Source organism: Salvelinus alpinus, chromosome 21 (genome assembly GCF_045679555.1).
Source record: "Salvelinus alpinus chromosome 21, SLU_Salpinus.1, whole genome shotgun sequence".
Lineage (NCBI taxonomy): Eukaryota > Metazoa > Chordata > Actinopteri > Salmoniformes > Salmonidae > Salvelinus > Salvelinus alpinus.
This window is the reverse complement of record NC_092106.1, coordinates 27,865,273-27,881,824: the sequence shown is the minus strand read 5'-3', so window position 1 is coordinate 27,881,824 and position 16,552 is coordinate 27,865,273. Positions and strand designations below refer to the sequence as shown.

The following is a 16,552-nucleotide window of genomic DNA, read 5'->3' as shown; positions in this document are numbered from 1 at the left end:
GAAATAAAATGAATAATACTGCCATCAAGCGGCCGGTTGGGCAAAACTTTGATCCAACTGTCCAGCTAGATGGAGGGCACCATAACGTAGGCTACATTGCGAGTGTAGTGTTGCTCGTAAGCTTCGTCGGTGGTCATTCATCAATAGGGGAGATAGCTCGTTGAAGCGGGAACATGATGCAAGCTAGGCAAACGGCGGTGTAGTTAACTTAGCTAATAGCTAATGTTAGCTATCTGTTATTTCACAATTTAGCAGCTCTAACTAATATGAATAACGTTCGCTAGCCAGGTGATGGCTATCTACCAAAAAACGGGATGAAACCCGCAACCAAAGATTGTCTTTGAGGGCTTCTCTAGCGGCATGACGTTGGTATTCCTTTCTGACGTCGTCGTCTCAAGTTACCACAGTCACAAAGTTGTAATTATGGCTAAACACCGCCCTTTTCTACAATGTATCTTCTTAAAATGCCAATTTATACATAACCTTAACCACACTGCTAACCTTATGCCTAACCGTAAATTTAAATTAAGACCAAAAAGGACATTTTAGTTTTCATGAATTTTTACGATATACCCAATGCTGATTTTGTGGCTGTGTTGACTAGTGACAAGCGTTTCTCTGCTGTGGCGGCCATGGTTTTCAACAATCTTGAAATGCGCATGCTCAAACGTAATTTCGTTCGCGGTTGCGCCAACTCGGATAGGATGTTGCCACTAGCAGCATTGATGTATAGGCTTTTTCAGAACAAAAATACATTTCTTGGGGGATCCTGTACTGTTGGAAGAATAACAACAACGCATTTTGCAACCCTTGATTGGGAGGAACACTTAACGTTGCGAACATTTTACATTTTGTGTATTCTGACTGTTGACAATGCAAAGTGGAAGCGAGCGGGTTTGCAGAATTTTCAAGCGTCTAATTTCAGCTAGTAGGAGCAGTAGGAGCAAAAACAAGAACCATGGCTAGGCCTCGCAGATACATTCACAGTCGTTCAGCAACCTGACAACAAGACAGTTTAGAATAGGCTCAAAGTTGAGGTTTGTGAGAAACCCGTAACATTCGTGATATTCTTGCCAGCAGTTAGCAAGCAAACATGGCTTAATGGATGGTGTTGTTAATTAACGTTAGCTAGCTACAGTTGACTAAATTGATAACTTAACTAGCTATCAGTCTAGTGTGTGCCTATATCACATTCAGATAAAGCAGCTAGCTAGCGGTTGCCAACTTGTATACGAGGTCGCTACGTACGGCTAGTTAACTGTTAACCTTGGCTGATTCCGTTATTCCCTACGATATACAGTAATAGACAGAGAAAGACAATTTTTTGTAAAATTTGCGTGTGTGGGGGGGGGGGGGGGGGGGGTCGACTGTCACTGCCAGTGGGACTGGGCGTGGAACGACACTACTAGCTAGCTACAGTAGCTGGTTCCATAGGATTATTTGCAAGAAGTCGTCGACTGCTGGTTGAATGTGGGACAAAATGGAGACTCCAACGATTGTGTACGACTTGGATACCTCTGGGGGTTTAATGGAGGTGAGGCATGTCACCACACACAACGTTACTTATGTCCGTTAAAATGCAGCCATTTAATTAAGTTTGTTAGATATCTAACTAGCCAGAAAAATTGACATGTTAGCAGATACTGTAACAAGATGGAAGCAAATAACGTTAGCTAACTATAGTTTGAGGCAGTAATTTTGTCCTAACGCCGCGTTGGCTAGGATGAAGTTGAAGACAAAACACCTATCTGCTAGCTAGTTTATGGGAAACACTGTGCTATTACTCTAGTTATAGCGAAACGAACATTTTAAACCATATTTTAGTTGCCTTGACTAGACGTTACAGTAAAGGCCCTAGCTTCCTGCAGGAGGCGATTTATAGTCTGTCATAACTAGCTAGTATAAAAAAGATATGTTACTGACATGATACTGAATCATACTGTTTTTTTTTTTTTTTAGCTTTATTCGTTTGATGTGCTAGCAACCAAGTAAACAAGCCTAAATTGGGAGTAATTCGATCCAGATTTCTGACATGTTCAACTTGTTACAGCAAATTCAAACACTGCTCGCACCACCCAAGTCAGAGGATGGCGAAAAGAGGAGTCGGAGGAGTGAAAGGGACGTTCGGAGAAAGAGCAGGGCCACCAACCACGATACCTGTGATAGTTGTCATGAGGGAGGGGACCTTCTGTGTTGTGACCATTGTCCAGCCGCCTTCCATCTACAATGCTGGTATGTGTGAAAAGTATCCCACTACCGTTTGCTTGGGAAGGATCATGCATGGTTTACTGGATTCAGAATGACTGCGACTCTCCTGTCTAGACAGTCCATCATCTTTACAGAACCATGCCGCTGTGAAAAATGCAACACATTAGTTTCGTTAAGGGGGGGGGGGGGTTCCAACCATACTATGAAGATGATTGTGACACAGCAACCAGGACTTGGTTAAAATTTGCCGCCGAATGGTTGCAACCAGCCCCCACCTCGGTCTGCATGTCTCCAGGCATCGTCACTCACTCGCTCTAACTGAGAGCGCTGGGAAACGCTGGCAAAAAATGGAGTCGAGGCTGCTCTTCGCTCGTGTGCCTCTGTTTACAATATGGCGACCTCCCTTGAAAAAAAACACGTTTTATTTCAGCGCCATTTTACTGACATTTCTCTGGGCTTTAACAGGAATATAATTATGATAATACAGCTGATCAAACGCGGTTATAACACGATTTGAGATGAGCATATTATTCTTTGTATTTCGGGGACTCATCCATTCAGGTATTTGCACCACACAGCTGTGCAAGATCTGGCTATCAATCATGTTGGTTGGTAGCTACAGTTCAGTGCAGGTTTTGGTTGGTAGCTAGGCTACAGTGCAAGGCTTTCCACCTACAAGACTGAGGATAATCTCGGTCTTTGCAAATTGAACATTTGCATATCCCCTTGGGTAGTCATTGACGGTGAAATTTGACATGTGATTTAAATTACATACTACAATCACCTTGACAACTGCCTATGCAGTAGCTGCATATTTGAGTATTTTCTAGATTAGAAACATCTGAAAGCATTCCAACAATTCAATATGATGGCAGCCGGTATAAACTGGGTGATATAATGTAGGTTATGAGCATCACAGCCAGGTGTTGTGTTTGAGACCACCTAAAGCGAGACTAATTGAAGGCCATGGTTGTAATTGTGTGAAATCGCCAAGATGATAACAGTTCAAAATGTTCTTTGTTCAAATTTAAAGAACATATTGATTCTTTAGACATTCAGAATGGTGAAACTAAATGCATGCTGAGGGCAAATGGAGAGCCACTCTGCATATTACCAGTAACCCATGTCTATAATAGATAAAAATACAAAAGTATGTTACAACTTCCCCTGGTCTCCCCCTACTAACAGTAAGCATGCCACTTTCAAATAATTTCCCTCACTCTTCCCTCCTAAGGAAATTCTGACGAGCGTGACAAAGCTGAAAATAAAGGACACTAATGTTACCAGTAAAGTAGGAAGCCCAGGTTTCAATAGGCAATAAGAAATTGATGTGAAAGGAGTGTCGGTATTTGGCCTGGCGAAGTGGCTTTATGCGTTGACTGAATGGGAGTTGGTAATTTAGGAGTTTTTTTTTTTACTCTACTGGTCTCGAAGAAATTGAGTCCTCATTGTCAGAGACCGAGTAAAAATGTATCTGACACCGGTCTCGAATACAACATGGTTGTGGGTCATATTAGTAGTGCTTACTTTTCCAGGCGTTAGTGATTTAAAACTTAAAGTAAAAACTGTGTTCAATATTGACTGTCTTCTCTTGTTTGGGCATGCCAGGCAGTGTCACATTAATCCCACTAGATGGAGACAGGCATTTGGAAAAGAAGCCATTCTAACAGTAAACACTCAAGCCTGAAAGTAGGGTTTGGCATTCAGTGTTAAAATTTGTATTTTGGTGTGCTTTACACATTGTTGTCATATTTCAAAACAGACCTATTCCAGCACAGGTCAATTACATCATCACTCCCCTACACCCCTATTATAGCCTATGCCTCAAAAGTGCATATTTTATATTTATTTAACTAGGCAAGTCGGTTAAGAACAAATTCTTATTTACAATGACGGCCAAACCCGGACAGCGCTGGGCCAATTGTGCGCGACCCTATAGGACTCCCAATCACGGCCCGTTGTGATACACCATTGGTCAGAGAATCCAGGCTGTATTGTGAGTTTGGCATTAGGCCTTATAAAGCTTACATGGCAATTGATCCATAGTTGACCTATAAATGAAATAACTGTAGCATGAAGGTCCTTTTTTATTGCTGTTTCTTTGTGGTTCCCACAGTAACCCACCATTGAGTGAAGAAATGCTGCCCCCTGGTGACTGGATGTGTCATCGCTGCAATGTCCGTAGAAAGGTGAGTGTTCAAGAATATGTGATGATGCTCACAACAGAGAGATGTTTTTATGCTTCAGATGTATTAGCCTGTTAAGACCTGTTTTCAATGTATCAATACGATTCCAACTATTTAAACAACCCTAGTGGTGGGGAATACTGTCTGATCCTTGCTGGTCCCTGACTCTGCTATTTGACTGTCACCCCCAGAAGCGGGAGCAGAAGGCTGAGCGGACAAATGGCCTGCTGGAGAGGGATAGGCTCCTCTCCAAGCGCTCCTCCCCTGCAGCTGAACTGGAGCGGGGTACCACCACTATTACCACCACCACGCTGCGTCTGGACAGGCTACCCCCCGGGGTCGGAGCAGCTGGACCCGGCCTGCGGGTGGCTGCCGTGCATCTCGAGCGTCTGGAGCGCCTTGAGCGGCGGGCCAGCAGCCGTCCTGGCACTCCCACTTCCAACACCTCTTCCACGTACACGGACACCCCCTCGGAGGAGCAGAACGAGGCAGACGAGGAGATGGCCAAGGCAGAGGAGGAGGTGGAGGCCCAGGGCTCAGAATCTGAGCAAGCCACCACCACCCCTACCCCCACACCACGGCTCCTCAAGAGGCCCTTCCAGCTGCTCATCGCCGCCGCCATGGAGCGGAACCCCTCGCAGTTCCAGCTGCCCAACGAACTCACCTGCACCACAGCACTGCCAGGCAGCAGTAAACGGAGGAGGAAAGAGGAGCTGATCATGAAGACTTTCAGAAGGCCACAGCATGAGATGGACCCCAACGGCCTCGTTCCTCTGCCAGTCAGGGTGTGCTTCTCCTGCACCAGGTATGACCTATCCTACCAATAATTAGTCAATCAAACCCACAATTTTGTCATTACACAGTTATATCAACTAGGGCTGTTATGGTGACCGTATTACTGCCACACCGGCGGTCACGAGTCATAACGGCAGTCAAATTCCACATTTCCGTTTAGTCACGATAATTGGGCATCTCCAAGCTCTAATGCTGCTGATGGTCATTAGTAGCCTACCAAACTTGCTAACTGCCTGGTACTCAGCACTCTATTTTCCCTTTAATCACTCTGACATCAATGCAAATGTATTAAAAAATCAAATCAAACACTTTGTGATAGCTCATGTTACACAACATTTCTATAGGCTATGGAATTGTGATGAGAAAACAGAGTGATGGGCTCTATTAAAAAGAGCTTTCTGCTTTCTATTATTTCATATATGTAAATAAAAGATTAAATCAAGAAGAGTGTCATGGGTGACCGTTAGCCTATCACTTGTGAATGATGCCCGGCTTGTGTGCAGTAAGGCAAGATAGCCAAGAAGCAACGCATGCCTTTTTTGCAACTTTTCCAAATCCTATTCGCACACCTCAAGTAGCCTAGCCCATAGGCCTATGTTTGTTGATAAGGTTTGTATCACAACTAAAGTGGCCAAATAACTTTTAAAAATTTAAGCACATTAATCCGCTTTACAATGGGTGTAGATCCTAACTGGCATACATACGCAGCGCGTGTGTTTTGAGTTTAGGGAAGATCATTTTCACCATAAATGCATCTTTATAATATAAGCATTACATGCATAATTGCATTTGTGGTCACTTTTGCTAATGGTGTTATCCCGCTAATGGAATATTTGCACTTACTGCAGTGTGTGCATTGCTGTGCTTATCTGGAGAAATAGCCTAATAGTTTATCAACATTTTAAGCTAAACATTCTGATCTGTTGCATCAGCCTCTTTGTGTAAAAAAAACCAAACGTTTTTGTATTAATTTGGGCTCTATCGCATAACACAACTGTCCCAGACTAAGTTTGGAATATTTCTTTCTTGCACAGAATACAGTGCCTTGCAAAAGTATTCATCCCCCTTGGCATTTTTCCTATTTTGTTGCATTACAACCTGTAATTTAAATTGATTTTTATTTGGATTTCGTGTAATGGACATAGGGCTGGGCGACATGGCCAAACTCTCATGTAACGATACATATCACGATATAGCACATTTTCTGTAAATTCAATGAATAAATAGTTTATATAAGATGTCCAGATGTAAAGGCTTATTTCTTATTACATGTTGAATTATACTCAACAAATAAATGGTACTTACTCATTTGATTATTTATTTGATTAATTACCTTCAGAAGTCACATAATTAGATTGCACACAGTGGACTTTATTTAACTAAGTGTCACATGAGGCAAGCAGAGGGGCACCGCCAGGCAAGCAGAGGGGCACCGCCAGGCAAGCAGAGGGGCACCGCCAGGCAAGCAGAGGGGCACCGGCAGAACCCATCCATCTTGAAGTGGCTCTACAAAGTATTGCCTTTGGGGGCGTGAATAGTTATGCATGCTCAAGTTCAGTTTCTTTGTCTTATTTCTTGTTTCACTATAAAAAAAATTTTTTGCATCTTCAAAGTGGTAGGCATGTTATGTAAATGATACAAACCCCCAAAAATCTATTTTAATTCCAGGTTGTAAGGCAACAAAATAGGAAAAATGGCAAGGGGGGTGAATACTTTCGCAAGCCACTCTAGAATAGGTCAACTTTTGTACTATGGGGGATAGTGCTTTTGCTTTATGTTGGCTGAGGAAAGTAAATGTGGACAGTTCTTCCAATATCTTCAATATGCACCTCGGAATTGGATAAAGACACGCACAGTTGCATCCCCAATGTGTCTGTCTTCACTTGTAGCCTGTGAGAAATACCCAATCACGTGGCGGAGAGCAATATGAGGTGCTTCAGAACTCCCACCGGGAGAAGGGAATTATAATTATTATGTTCAGCCCAAGGACAAATCGGCCACTGGCCACAAAGGCATGGATTTTTTAAAGGGGCGTTACGGCCACTCAAAGGGGTCCTGCCGGCCTTGTCAAATTGTGAATGAGAGACTGATGAAGTCTGTACAGCCTATGCAAAAAAAACAAAGCAGAGCTCATGCCTTTCGTGCAACTTTTTTCAAATCATCCTTAGAGCGCATCATGCAGCCTTAGAATGTATTAACAATCAAACATGTAGCCCAACGTTTGTTTTCGCAACGAAAGTTACATAAATAACTCTAAATTAAGTATATAGGAGTACCTGTTTCTTTGTTAACTGCTAAACACAGAATAGCCGCATGTGCGTACTCACTCATTGTTTGGAGAAAATATCCTTTCTATTTTATTCATGTTCAATTGTAGTCTTCATACAATAAAATAATGCCACATAATTGTAAGCAAATCTTGTCTGCTAAATGGACAACTCAGAGTATGCTATTCTGTTCTTCTGAAATAGACTACATTCTCTTCATATCATGTTTCTTTAGACCCGTCTAAAATAATAATGGATTTATTCAATTTGTTTAAATGTAGATGTTCCAAAGTTCTGCATCAGTGGATGGCAGGCTATGCGTGGAAGCCAGGAGATGCTAAATGTGTTTTTGTTAATTAACTGTGAATTACTGTGAGACCCTCAGTTATTTGCTTGACAATCGCGGCTGACGAAATTTCATGACCGCCACAGCCCTAATATCAACACACCTTTGGGACTCTAGTTGGTTGGCTGACTTTGCTAGTCCATGCTCACTGCCTCCTCTTTGTCCTCCTCTCTATCGTCCTCCTGTCTATTCTATAGGAGCTGCAGAATGGCGCCCCTGGTTCAGTGTGACTATTGCCCCCTGCTCTTCCACATGGACTGCCTGGACCCCCCACTTACTGCCATGCCCACAGGCAGGTGGATGTGCCCCAACCATATGGAGCACTTGGTGGTAAGAGGAGCAGCCCCCCCCCTGCATCCTTATGCATGGAACTGGGTTTGTGTTTTGGCAGGCCTAAACAATAAGGATATGGTGATTTTTAGACAGGAATGGCTCTGTAAATGGAATAGGGTTTGTAGTTCTTTGGGCGATATCAAGCTTCACCGAAATGCGATAATATTGTGATATCTCTCAACCCTGGTATGTAGAAGTTGTTCCATTACTGACATGACCTTTTCTCCAGCTGAGCTTTAGAGTCTGTAGACTTGTTACAAGTGCATAGGGTGTCAAGCTAGTGGTTTATTCAGGGATATACGTCGCTTTGTTCTTGACATGTCCTCCTGTCCTGTTCTCCAGCTGAACCAGAGGAGCCTGTCCCTTACCAGTCGCTGCCAGCTCTTAGACCAGTTCCAGGATAGGATATCCCAGCATGCCGTCAAGGTGGGCTTCCTGCGACGGGTCCACCGACAGAACCCCCCTGTCCGCAGCGGTGTCCACCACAAAACGAAGGCGCTCAAGGTAGCTTATGCCCGCTGAGTCTGTCCCAGAGTAAAATATAATGTTATGAAATCGGTTTTTGCTAGTCTTCAATTTGAAATGGTGATGAAAAGACAGATTTTCAACAAAGTATTGGTTTGTCAACTAAGCTGCTTCAGCTTCACCACATATCCAAATCTTTTTCCTCTTTAAGAATTAGAGGAACCACAGTGGGAGTTCACTCCTGTAAATAATGTGTGTTTGTCCCTCCAGGTGCCTGACGCTATTAAGTCCCAGTACAAGAACCCCCCGGCCATTTTGGCTCCTGCAGGGGTGCGTAACGGGGAGCTGATCTGTAATGGTGTCCCATCCCAGGACTGCTCCCCTCAGCATTTTACCAGCCAGGCGGAGCAACAGGAGGTAGGTATGGCAGAAACACACACACACACACACACACACACACACACACACACACACACACACACACACACACACACACACACACACAAGTATCTGTCTACTACTCTGCGATTCAGTGGTTCCTTTGGGCTGTACCTGAGAAACATCTAAAGCACTTAGATTTCTTTGTGATAAACAAATCAATGGGATCTGGCCCAGCGAGGAGACAATGGTCCAGACATGATGGGGATTAACTGCCAATTATTGAAAGTGTAATAACTATAAATGTATTTATTTGAGTTACTGGATTGGTGAAGGTGCTTGTTCTTTTCACCAAACTGTTTTTTTTCTTTGTCGTTCAGTGGCTTCGAGACGTCATCTCGCTGCAGTGCAGCATCATGCGACATTTATCTGGCAAGCAGAAGTCTTCGTCAGACTGGCACTCTGAACAGACAAACAAGGAACAGAAAGACATTAAGCCCTGTGTAGCCCTAGAGGAGAACAGCTCTCTGCCCCTTGCAGAAAGGACAGCTTCAGCCCTGCCTGCCCCCTGCTCTAAGCCCTGCAGTACATCTGATGGCCCCCAGGGGGCCCAGGTACTGAAGGGTCTCTCGCAAGGCCAGGAGAGCTGCAGCTGCCCGGTGAGGCCCTGTCAGAACTGTCTAAAGTGCAGGAAACCCAACGGGCCCCTGACTGAGCAGCCTGTGCAAGCCAACGGACCGGTAGTGTGTAACACTGCCTCTGACGCCTGCAAACAGACAGAGCTCCAGCTGCACAGACTCACCCCCCCAGCCCCACTCCCAACCTCTGCTCTGGGGCTGCCAAACCACCTGAGAGGAGGGCTGGAGGTTAAAACTGGGAAGGGCAGCCACCTAGAGTCTTGCACCCAGAAAGGTTGTCCACCTTCCTCTTTGACGTGTGCAGCCACAGGGCAGGACATAAAGAGCCAGGCCCACGGGACTCCTCCAGGCATGGCAGGGACTCAGGCCAACCCTCTGAGCTGCTGCAGTGAGCTGAAGCTCTGCCCCACCCCCACCCCAGGTGTCCATGTCTTCACCCCACCCAGAGCCATCAAAGACTCCAGCACAGCAAGACAGCCTACCACCACACCTCCCGGTTTCTCCCCAGGGACAGATCTTAAGGGCAGCTCCATGTTCCCCAGCTCTCTCTTCCCCTTAATAGCAGACCTGTCTGGTGGCATGAAGGCTGTGATGGAAGGGGATGGAGGTAAGTAGCTACCTCAACACCATTCTACCTGTACCACTGTTCATAATTAGGGCTAGGTGATGAGCACCTCTCTCTGTCCAGTTTAAAAATGGGTACTTTATTCAACAACAATAAAGTTAAAATATTGCATTATTGTTTTGGCCATGCTGGTCTTCAAAAATAGTGATGATTAAATGGCCTGTAATTCAGCTGACAGATGATGGCTGTGATACAGGATTGCTTCACGTGAAGTCTATGATGACGTTGAAACATGCTGATGTTGTTCATACAGAGATCGAACTGAGTAAACTGGATGAGGAGTTGGTCAAACTCCTGGCCTGGCAGAGGATACAGCAGCTGTTCCCCCACAAAGCACCCCCAGTCCCCCAAGGCAGCTGTGTAATCGCTTCCCCTCTTCCCACCACCACCGTCGCCCTCAAACCTCAATCTCCCGCGCCGTGCACAGAGGGTAAGCCCCCCGAACCTGACGTGTGGCAGTTTAATTTGTACCATAGGAATGTTATAAAATGTCATCCCTCAACATTCTGTCCCCATCACAGAAGAACAGAAGGTGCAGGCGAGAGCAACGTTCTATCCACTCATGGGGAAGGGAGGAGCCATCAACATGTCTTATAGGACCCTGTACATAGGAGCTGGTAAGGACCGCCCATGCTGTTACAAAATACTGTGATCTTTACTCAACATGGAACAAAGTCTCATCAGTCTTTCTCTCTCTGACAACCCACTGTAGGTGCTGACATGGATGTGTGCCTTACAAACTATGGTCATTGTAATTATGTATCTGGAAAACACGCCTGCATCTTTTATGACGGGGTAGGTTGTCTGTCCTGTTCGAGACACAAAGTATTCGAGACACAAGTAAATATTTTTCCCATTGCTATGACCTGATCTGTGAGTACTATTTGAAAGAAAAGTAGCACTACAGACAACATGACTGATGGTTTGTACCTGTGTGTAGAACACCAAGCACTACGAGCTGCTCAACTACAGTGAGCATGGGACCACGGTGGACAATGTGCTCTACTCCTGTGACTTCTCTGAGAAGACTTTGCCCAGCCCGGCCAGTGGCCTGGTGTCCAAAGTGCAGGGCATTGTCCGTAAGTAACACACACACACCTCAGCATATGTACACACACACACACACACACACACACACATACACACACACACACACCTCAGCATATGTACACACACACACACACACACTAGCAATTTAGCTGAGTTTGAACCCCCCCCATACCTCCTTTGTGCAACATGTGGGTGGGTGTATGCCCCATCACCTTAAACCTGTAGAGTCTTAGTGTGTGTGTGGTTTGACCAACCCTGTGTGTCTATAGGAGACTTGAGTGATGGTGCCCTCTTTCTTCAGGCCGCTGTAAGATGAGAGAGCAGCAGGAGGAGGGGACCGAGGCTGGGCACAGGACTGGTCTGATGCCATTGGGGGGAGTGATGAGCTGCCAGCCCCAGGGAGGACCCAGGCTCTCCTGCAACTGCAAAGCCAGCAGTTCCAGCCTGATCGGTGGCAGTGGGGCCGGCTGGGAGGGCACAGCGCTGCTCCACCATGGCAGCTACATCAAACTGGGCTGCATGCAGTTTGTCTTCAGCATTGTTGAGTTCGCCAGTAAGCAGTCCAAAGAAGAGGGATACACTGGCACTGCCAATACCACCCCCGCCAATACCACCCCCAACCAAGAGGGGGCAGACAAACAGACTATCAAACTCCACCAATTGCAACTCTGTGCCAAAGCCCAAACTCTCCCTTTCTCATCTATTCCCAGTCAAACCTAAGGGAAGCCTAAGGGGAGCCGGTTGTTACACAGGGAAAATATATATTTTAATTTATTTTGTTTATACATTTGCATGAAATTAAGTATTATCTCAAATCTCTTTATTTAGATTGACTGACTGAAAAGTATTTGTCACTTATTTTTGCCAGTCTAGTTATACATACATATACAGTACCAGTCAAAAGTTTGGACACCTCATTACAGGGTTTTTCTTTATTTGTACTATTTTCTACATTGTAGAATAATAGTGAAGACATCAAAACTATGAAATAGCACATGGAATCATGTAGTAACCAAAAAAAGTGTTAAACAAATTTGAAATTCTTCAAAGTAGCCATCCTTTGCCTTGATGACAGCTTTCCACACTCTTGGCGTTGTCTCAACCTGCTTCATGAGGTAGTCACCTGGAATGCATTTCAATTAACAGGTGTGCTTTGTTAAAAATTAGTTTGTGGAATTTCTTTCCATCTCAATGCGTTTGAGCCAATCAGTTGTGTTGTAACAGGTTAAAGGGGGTATACAGAAGATAGCTCTATTTGGTAAAAGACCAAGTCTATATTTTATGTCAAGAACAGCTGAAATAAGCAAAGAAAAACGACAGTCCATCATTATTTTAAGACATGAAGGTCAGTCAATCCAGAAATCTCAAGAACTTTGAAAGTTTCTTCAAGTGCATTGGCTCTCATGAGGACCGCCACAGGAAAGGAGGACCCAGAGTTGGGAGAGTCTGCTGTAGAGGATAAGTTCATTAGAGTTACCAGCCTCAGAAATTGCAGCCCAAATAAATGCTTTGGAGTTCAAGTAACAGACACATCTCAACATCAACTGTTCAGAGGAGATTGCATGAATCAGGCCTTCATGGTCGAATTGCCATGAAGAAACCACTACTGAAGGACACCAATAAGAAGAGACTTGCTTGGGCCCAGAAACATGGCCATTAGACCGGTGTAAATCTGTCCTTTGGTCTTAGTCCAAATGTAAGATTTTTGGTTCCAACCGCTGTGTCTTTGTGAGAAGCAGAGCAGGTGAATGGATGATGGAGGTGGTGTGGTGCTTTGCTGGTGACACTGTCAGTAATTTATTTAGAATTGAAGGCACACTTAACCAGCATGGCTACCACAGCATTCGACAGCAATACGCCATCCCATCTGGTTTGAGCTTAGTGGGACTATCATTTGTTTTTCAACAGGACAATGACCAACACACCTCCAGGCTGTGTAAGGGCTATTTGACCAAGGAGAGTGATGGAGTGCTGCATCAGATGACCTGGCCTCCACAATCACCCGACCTCAACCCAATTGAGATGAGTTGGTGCGCAGAGTGAAGGAAAAGCAGCCAACAAGTGCTCAGCATATGTTGGAACTCCAAGACTGTTGGTTCTCCATGAAGCTGGTTGAGAGAATACCAAGAGCATGCAAAGCTGTCATCAAGACCAAGGGTGGCTGCTTTTTGAAGAGTCTAAAATATTTTTTTATTTAACAATTATTTTGGTTACTACATGATTCCATATGTGTTATTCCATAGTTTTGATGTCTTCACTATTATTCTACAATGTTGAAAATAGAAAAACAATTAAGAAAAACCCTTGAATGAATAGGTGTGTCCAAACCTATGACTGGTACATTAACATTTTCTTATTTTTCAGACAGCTCATGTAGCCCAAACATTTTATTTTGTGATATTGAAGTTGTAGTACTCACACAATATTTGTTGCTACGTTTGCACCACAGGTAGCTAGCACACTTACATGCTTATACACACATTTGTATGTACAGTATATTAATGTAAATAGGATTGATTCGGTGCTTTTCAGTTGGATATCCTGTACATCAGTCTAGGCTGGTGGGAGGAGCTATAGGAGGATGGGCTCGTTGTACTGGCTAGAAAATATTTAAATGGAGTCAAGCGTGGTTTACATATGTTTGTTTGATACCGTTCCATTGATTCCATTCTAGCCATTACAATGATCCCGTCCTCCTATAGCTCCCCCACCAGCCTACACTGATGGACATAAACCATTGTGGTCGGTTTGTATAGTGTACAGTACCTCCCATGGACTCCTTTTGTGATATTTGGTAGTTTTGCAGAAAAGTTTGTTAAACACCTGTTCAGAGTCCTGTGTCCTCCATGCTGAATGGTGTAAATGGTGTCGGATTGTTTTAGCTCTTGTTTTAACACTCTTGTACTCTGTAAATAAGCGTTCTTTGTCTGTTTCTTCCTGTCAAAACAATGTAAATACAGAAAGATTTTTTTTAAGAACAAACTTAAAAATGCCTCCTTGTCCTGTTTTTTTTTATTACTTTGATACATGGGGTCAATGATCTAAAATGCTTTTCTTTCAGTAATGCATCGTGTTGTGAGTGAACTATCCAGAAGGTGGTGGTCGTGTACAGCTCTGTCAAAGGTAACAGTTGCAATATATGTAGGTCTAATGGTAAAACAATCTTTCTCGTATTTGACTATTTTTAACTGTTCCATGGCCCTTGCCCTGAGAGAGTAGAGACTCTGGTTTATCCAGTTGCGCAATCACTACAAACTCGAACCATCTTGTAGCTGATAAGAGGGCTGTGATATTTTCACAGGAGATCTCCCATGAGTCCAAATTAGCTTGCACACGCTCTTGAAAGCAAAGGTGTTTTCACACGGGAGACAAGGATGGCTACCTTTTTGCTTGTTGTCGGTGTAGTAGTCGGGATTGCATTTATTTACCCAGTGTTGTGGTTAAAGGACAAAGATGCAAAATCAAAACTGCATGGGAAAACTGTCATTGTAAATGGTAAATCATTTTTCAGTGATTTCAATTTCAATAGTGTTGGAATTTAAAGACCAAAGAGTTTAAAAAATATGTTTTTTGATCTTCCCTCCTGCATAAATTAAAGACTAATATCATAAATGTATATTATTCACCCTTACATGTCCTTTAATTGTTTATGCCCACTTACTCCAGGAAGTAACACAGGCATAGGGAAGATGACAGCACTAGATCTGGCCAGGAGAGGTGCTAGAGTCATCCTGGCCTGCCGCAGCAAACAGAGAGCTGAGGCCGCGCTCGCTGACATCAAGAGGGAGAGGAGAATGAACACTCTGACCATATAACAATAATGACCAGTAGTTTATGGCTAGTAATTTGTTTTTTCTGCAGCGGTTTTAGGATTTATTAATTATGATTTGTGTGTATGAAAATAATACAGTGACATAAATGTGTCCTGTGGGAGCAATGAGGTGGTGTTCATGCATCTGGATCTGGGCAGTCTGAAGTCTGTTCGCTCCTTTGCTGAAACCTTCCTAAAGACAAGTCGCAGATTGGACCTGCTCATCAACAATGCAGGTGTGGCTTGTACTGGTTGTTTGCAGCAATGCTACGACCAGCTTTCAATACACGTGATCTTATACGACACTATCACAACATGACATTGCTTTTAGTCATGTACAGACAGCCTTTTCCAGAGGGACTTGAAGTTAGTGCTTAATGAAGTTTCACAAGAGCCTGTGTACAGAGACTGAACATGCAGCCATGGTGTTGTAGGCTACACATTATGCTCCAGCCAAAAGAGCTTGCTGGACTGCTTTCTCAACTGCCCAAGCCCGCCAACCATGGCACGTGTAACACCTGTCCAATATTACCCATGTAATATCCCAATTCTGACACCAGTGTAACATCTTTGGAAGTGAGGCAGCTGGTATCATTTTTGGAAACTAAAATGTTAATATTTTCCTCCCTGTTGTCTCAGGCATTTACATGCCAGGCACCACAGAGGATGGCTTGGGGATGATGTTTGGTGTCAACCACATCGGTCACTTCCTGCTGACCAACCTGCTTCTGGACCGTTTGAATAAGTGCGGTCAGAGTCGAGTGGTCAACGTGGCGTCCGTGGGTCATAACTTCGGCACCATTGACTTCAACTGTTTGAACTCTCACAAGGAGGTGGGAGTTGGTGATTCGTTCATGGATGTCTTCACCACATACTGCAACAGCAAGCTGTGTAATGTTCTCTTCACCCATGAGCTAGCCAAGAGATTACACGGTACAAACGTTACCTGCTACACCCTCCACTCAGGTCAGTACACTACACCTCCGTATGTATGAAAGATTGTGCCCAAGTATAGATTGGAACGGCTTGTCCTGTATTGATCTGTTGAAATGCAGTATTTATTTTTGCATCCCCAGGTGGCTGAACAGTAAATGTATTGGCATGCAAAGTTTTAACCTACAGGGACATGTTTATTTTGTTTTTCAGGATCCATCAACTCTGAGCTGACTCGTGACATCAACAAGGTGGCCATGATGCTGATGAAGCCTTTTTTTCATGTTATTTTTCAAGGACACTGTGGCGGGGTCTCAGACCACCCTGTACTGTGCCCTGCAGGAGGGCCCGGAGCCCCTCTCTGGATGCTACTTCTCCAACTGTACAGTCAGGAACCTCTATCCAAAGGCCAGAGATGATGCGGTGGCCAAGAAGCTATGGGAAGTCAGTGAGAGTCTGAGTGGGCTATCATCTTATGAAACTCACTCTGACTCAGCAGTTTTAACTAACCAATATC

General features: G+C 44.2%; 2 protein-coding genes across 5 annotated transcripts; both read left to right on the top strand.

Moving 5' to 3' along the window:
* Positions 1-637: 637 nt before the first annotated feature.
* Positions 638-14,907, top strand: LOC139548165 (PHD finger protein 12-like). Of its 4 annotated transcripts, none has more exons than XM_071357620.1 (13): positions 638-1,534; positions 2,051-2,232; positions 4,325-4,397; positions 4,586-5,199; positions 8,000-8,132; positions 8,478-8,639; positions 8,871-9,017; positions 9,359-10,223; positions 10,495-10,671; positions 10,763-10,858; positions 10,954-11,036; positions 11,182-11,320; positions 11,561-11,743. In XM_071357620.1, the coding sequence occupies exons 1-13, from the start codon at positions 1,469-1,471 to the stop codon at positions 11,605-11,607; spliced, it is 2,784 nt and encodes a 927-aa protein (XP_071213721.1). In that variant the 5' UTR covers positions 638-1,468; the 3' UTR covers positions 11,608-11,743. The 4 variants fall into 4 exon arrangements, with proteins under 4 accessions (XP_071213721.1, XP_071213718.1, XP_071213719.1 ...); XM_071357617.1 differs by having other exon boundaries at positions 647-1,534; positions 11,593-14,907; XM_071357618.1 differs by having other exon boundaries at positions 647-1,534; positions 1,960-2,232; positions 11,593-14,281.
* A 667-nt stretch (positions 14,908-15,574) lies between these two features.
* On the top strand, positions 15,575-16,461 carry LOC139548167 (retinol dehydrogenase 11-like). Its single transcript, XM_071357623.1, has 2 exons — positions 15,575-16,068; positions 16,249-16,461. Exons 1-2 carry the CDS (start codon positions 15,750-15,752, stop codon positions 16,452-16,454), a joined length of 525 nt encoding a protein of 174 aa, XP_071213724.1. The 5' UTR covers positions 15,575-15,749; the 3' UTR covers positions 16,455-16,461.
* Positions 16,462-16,552: the final 91 nt, after the last annotated feature.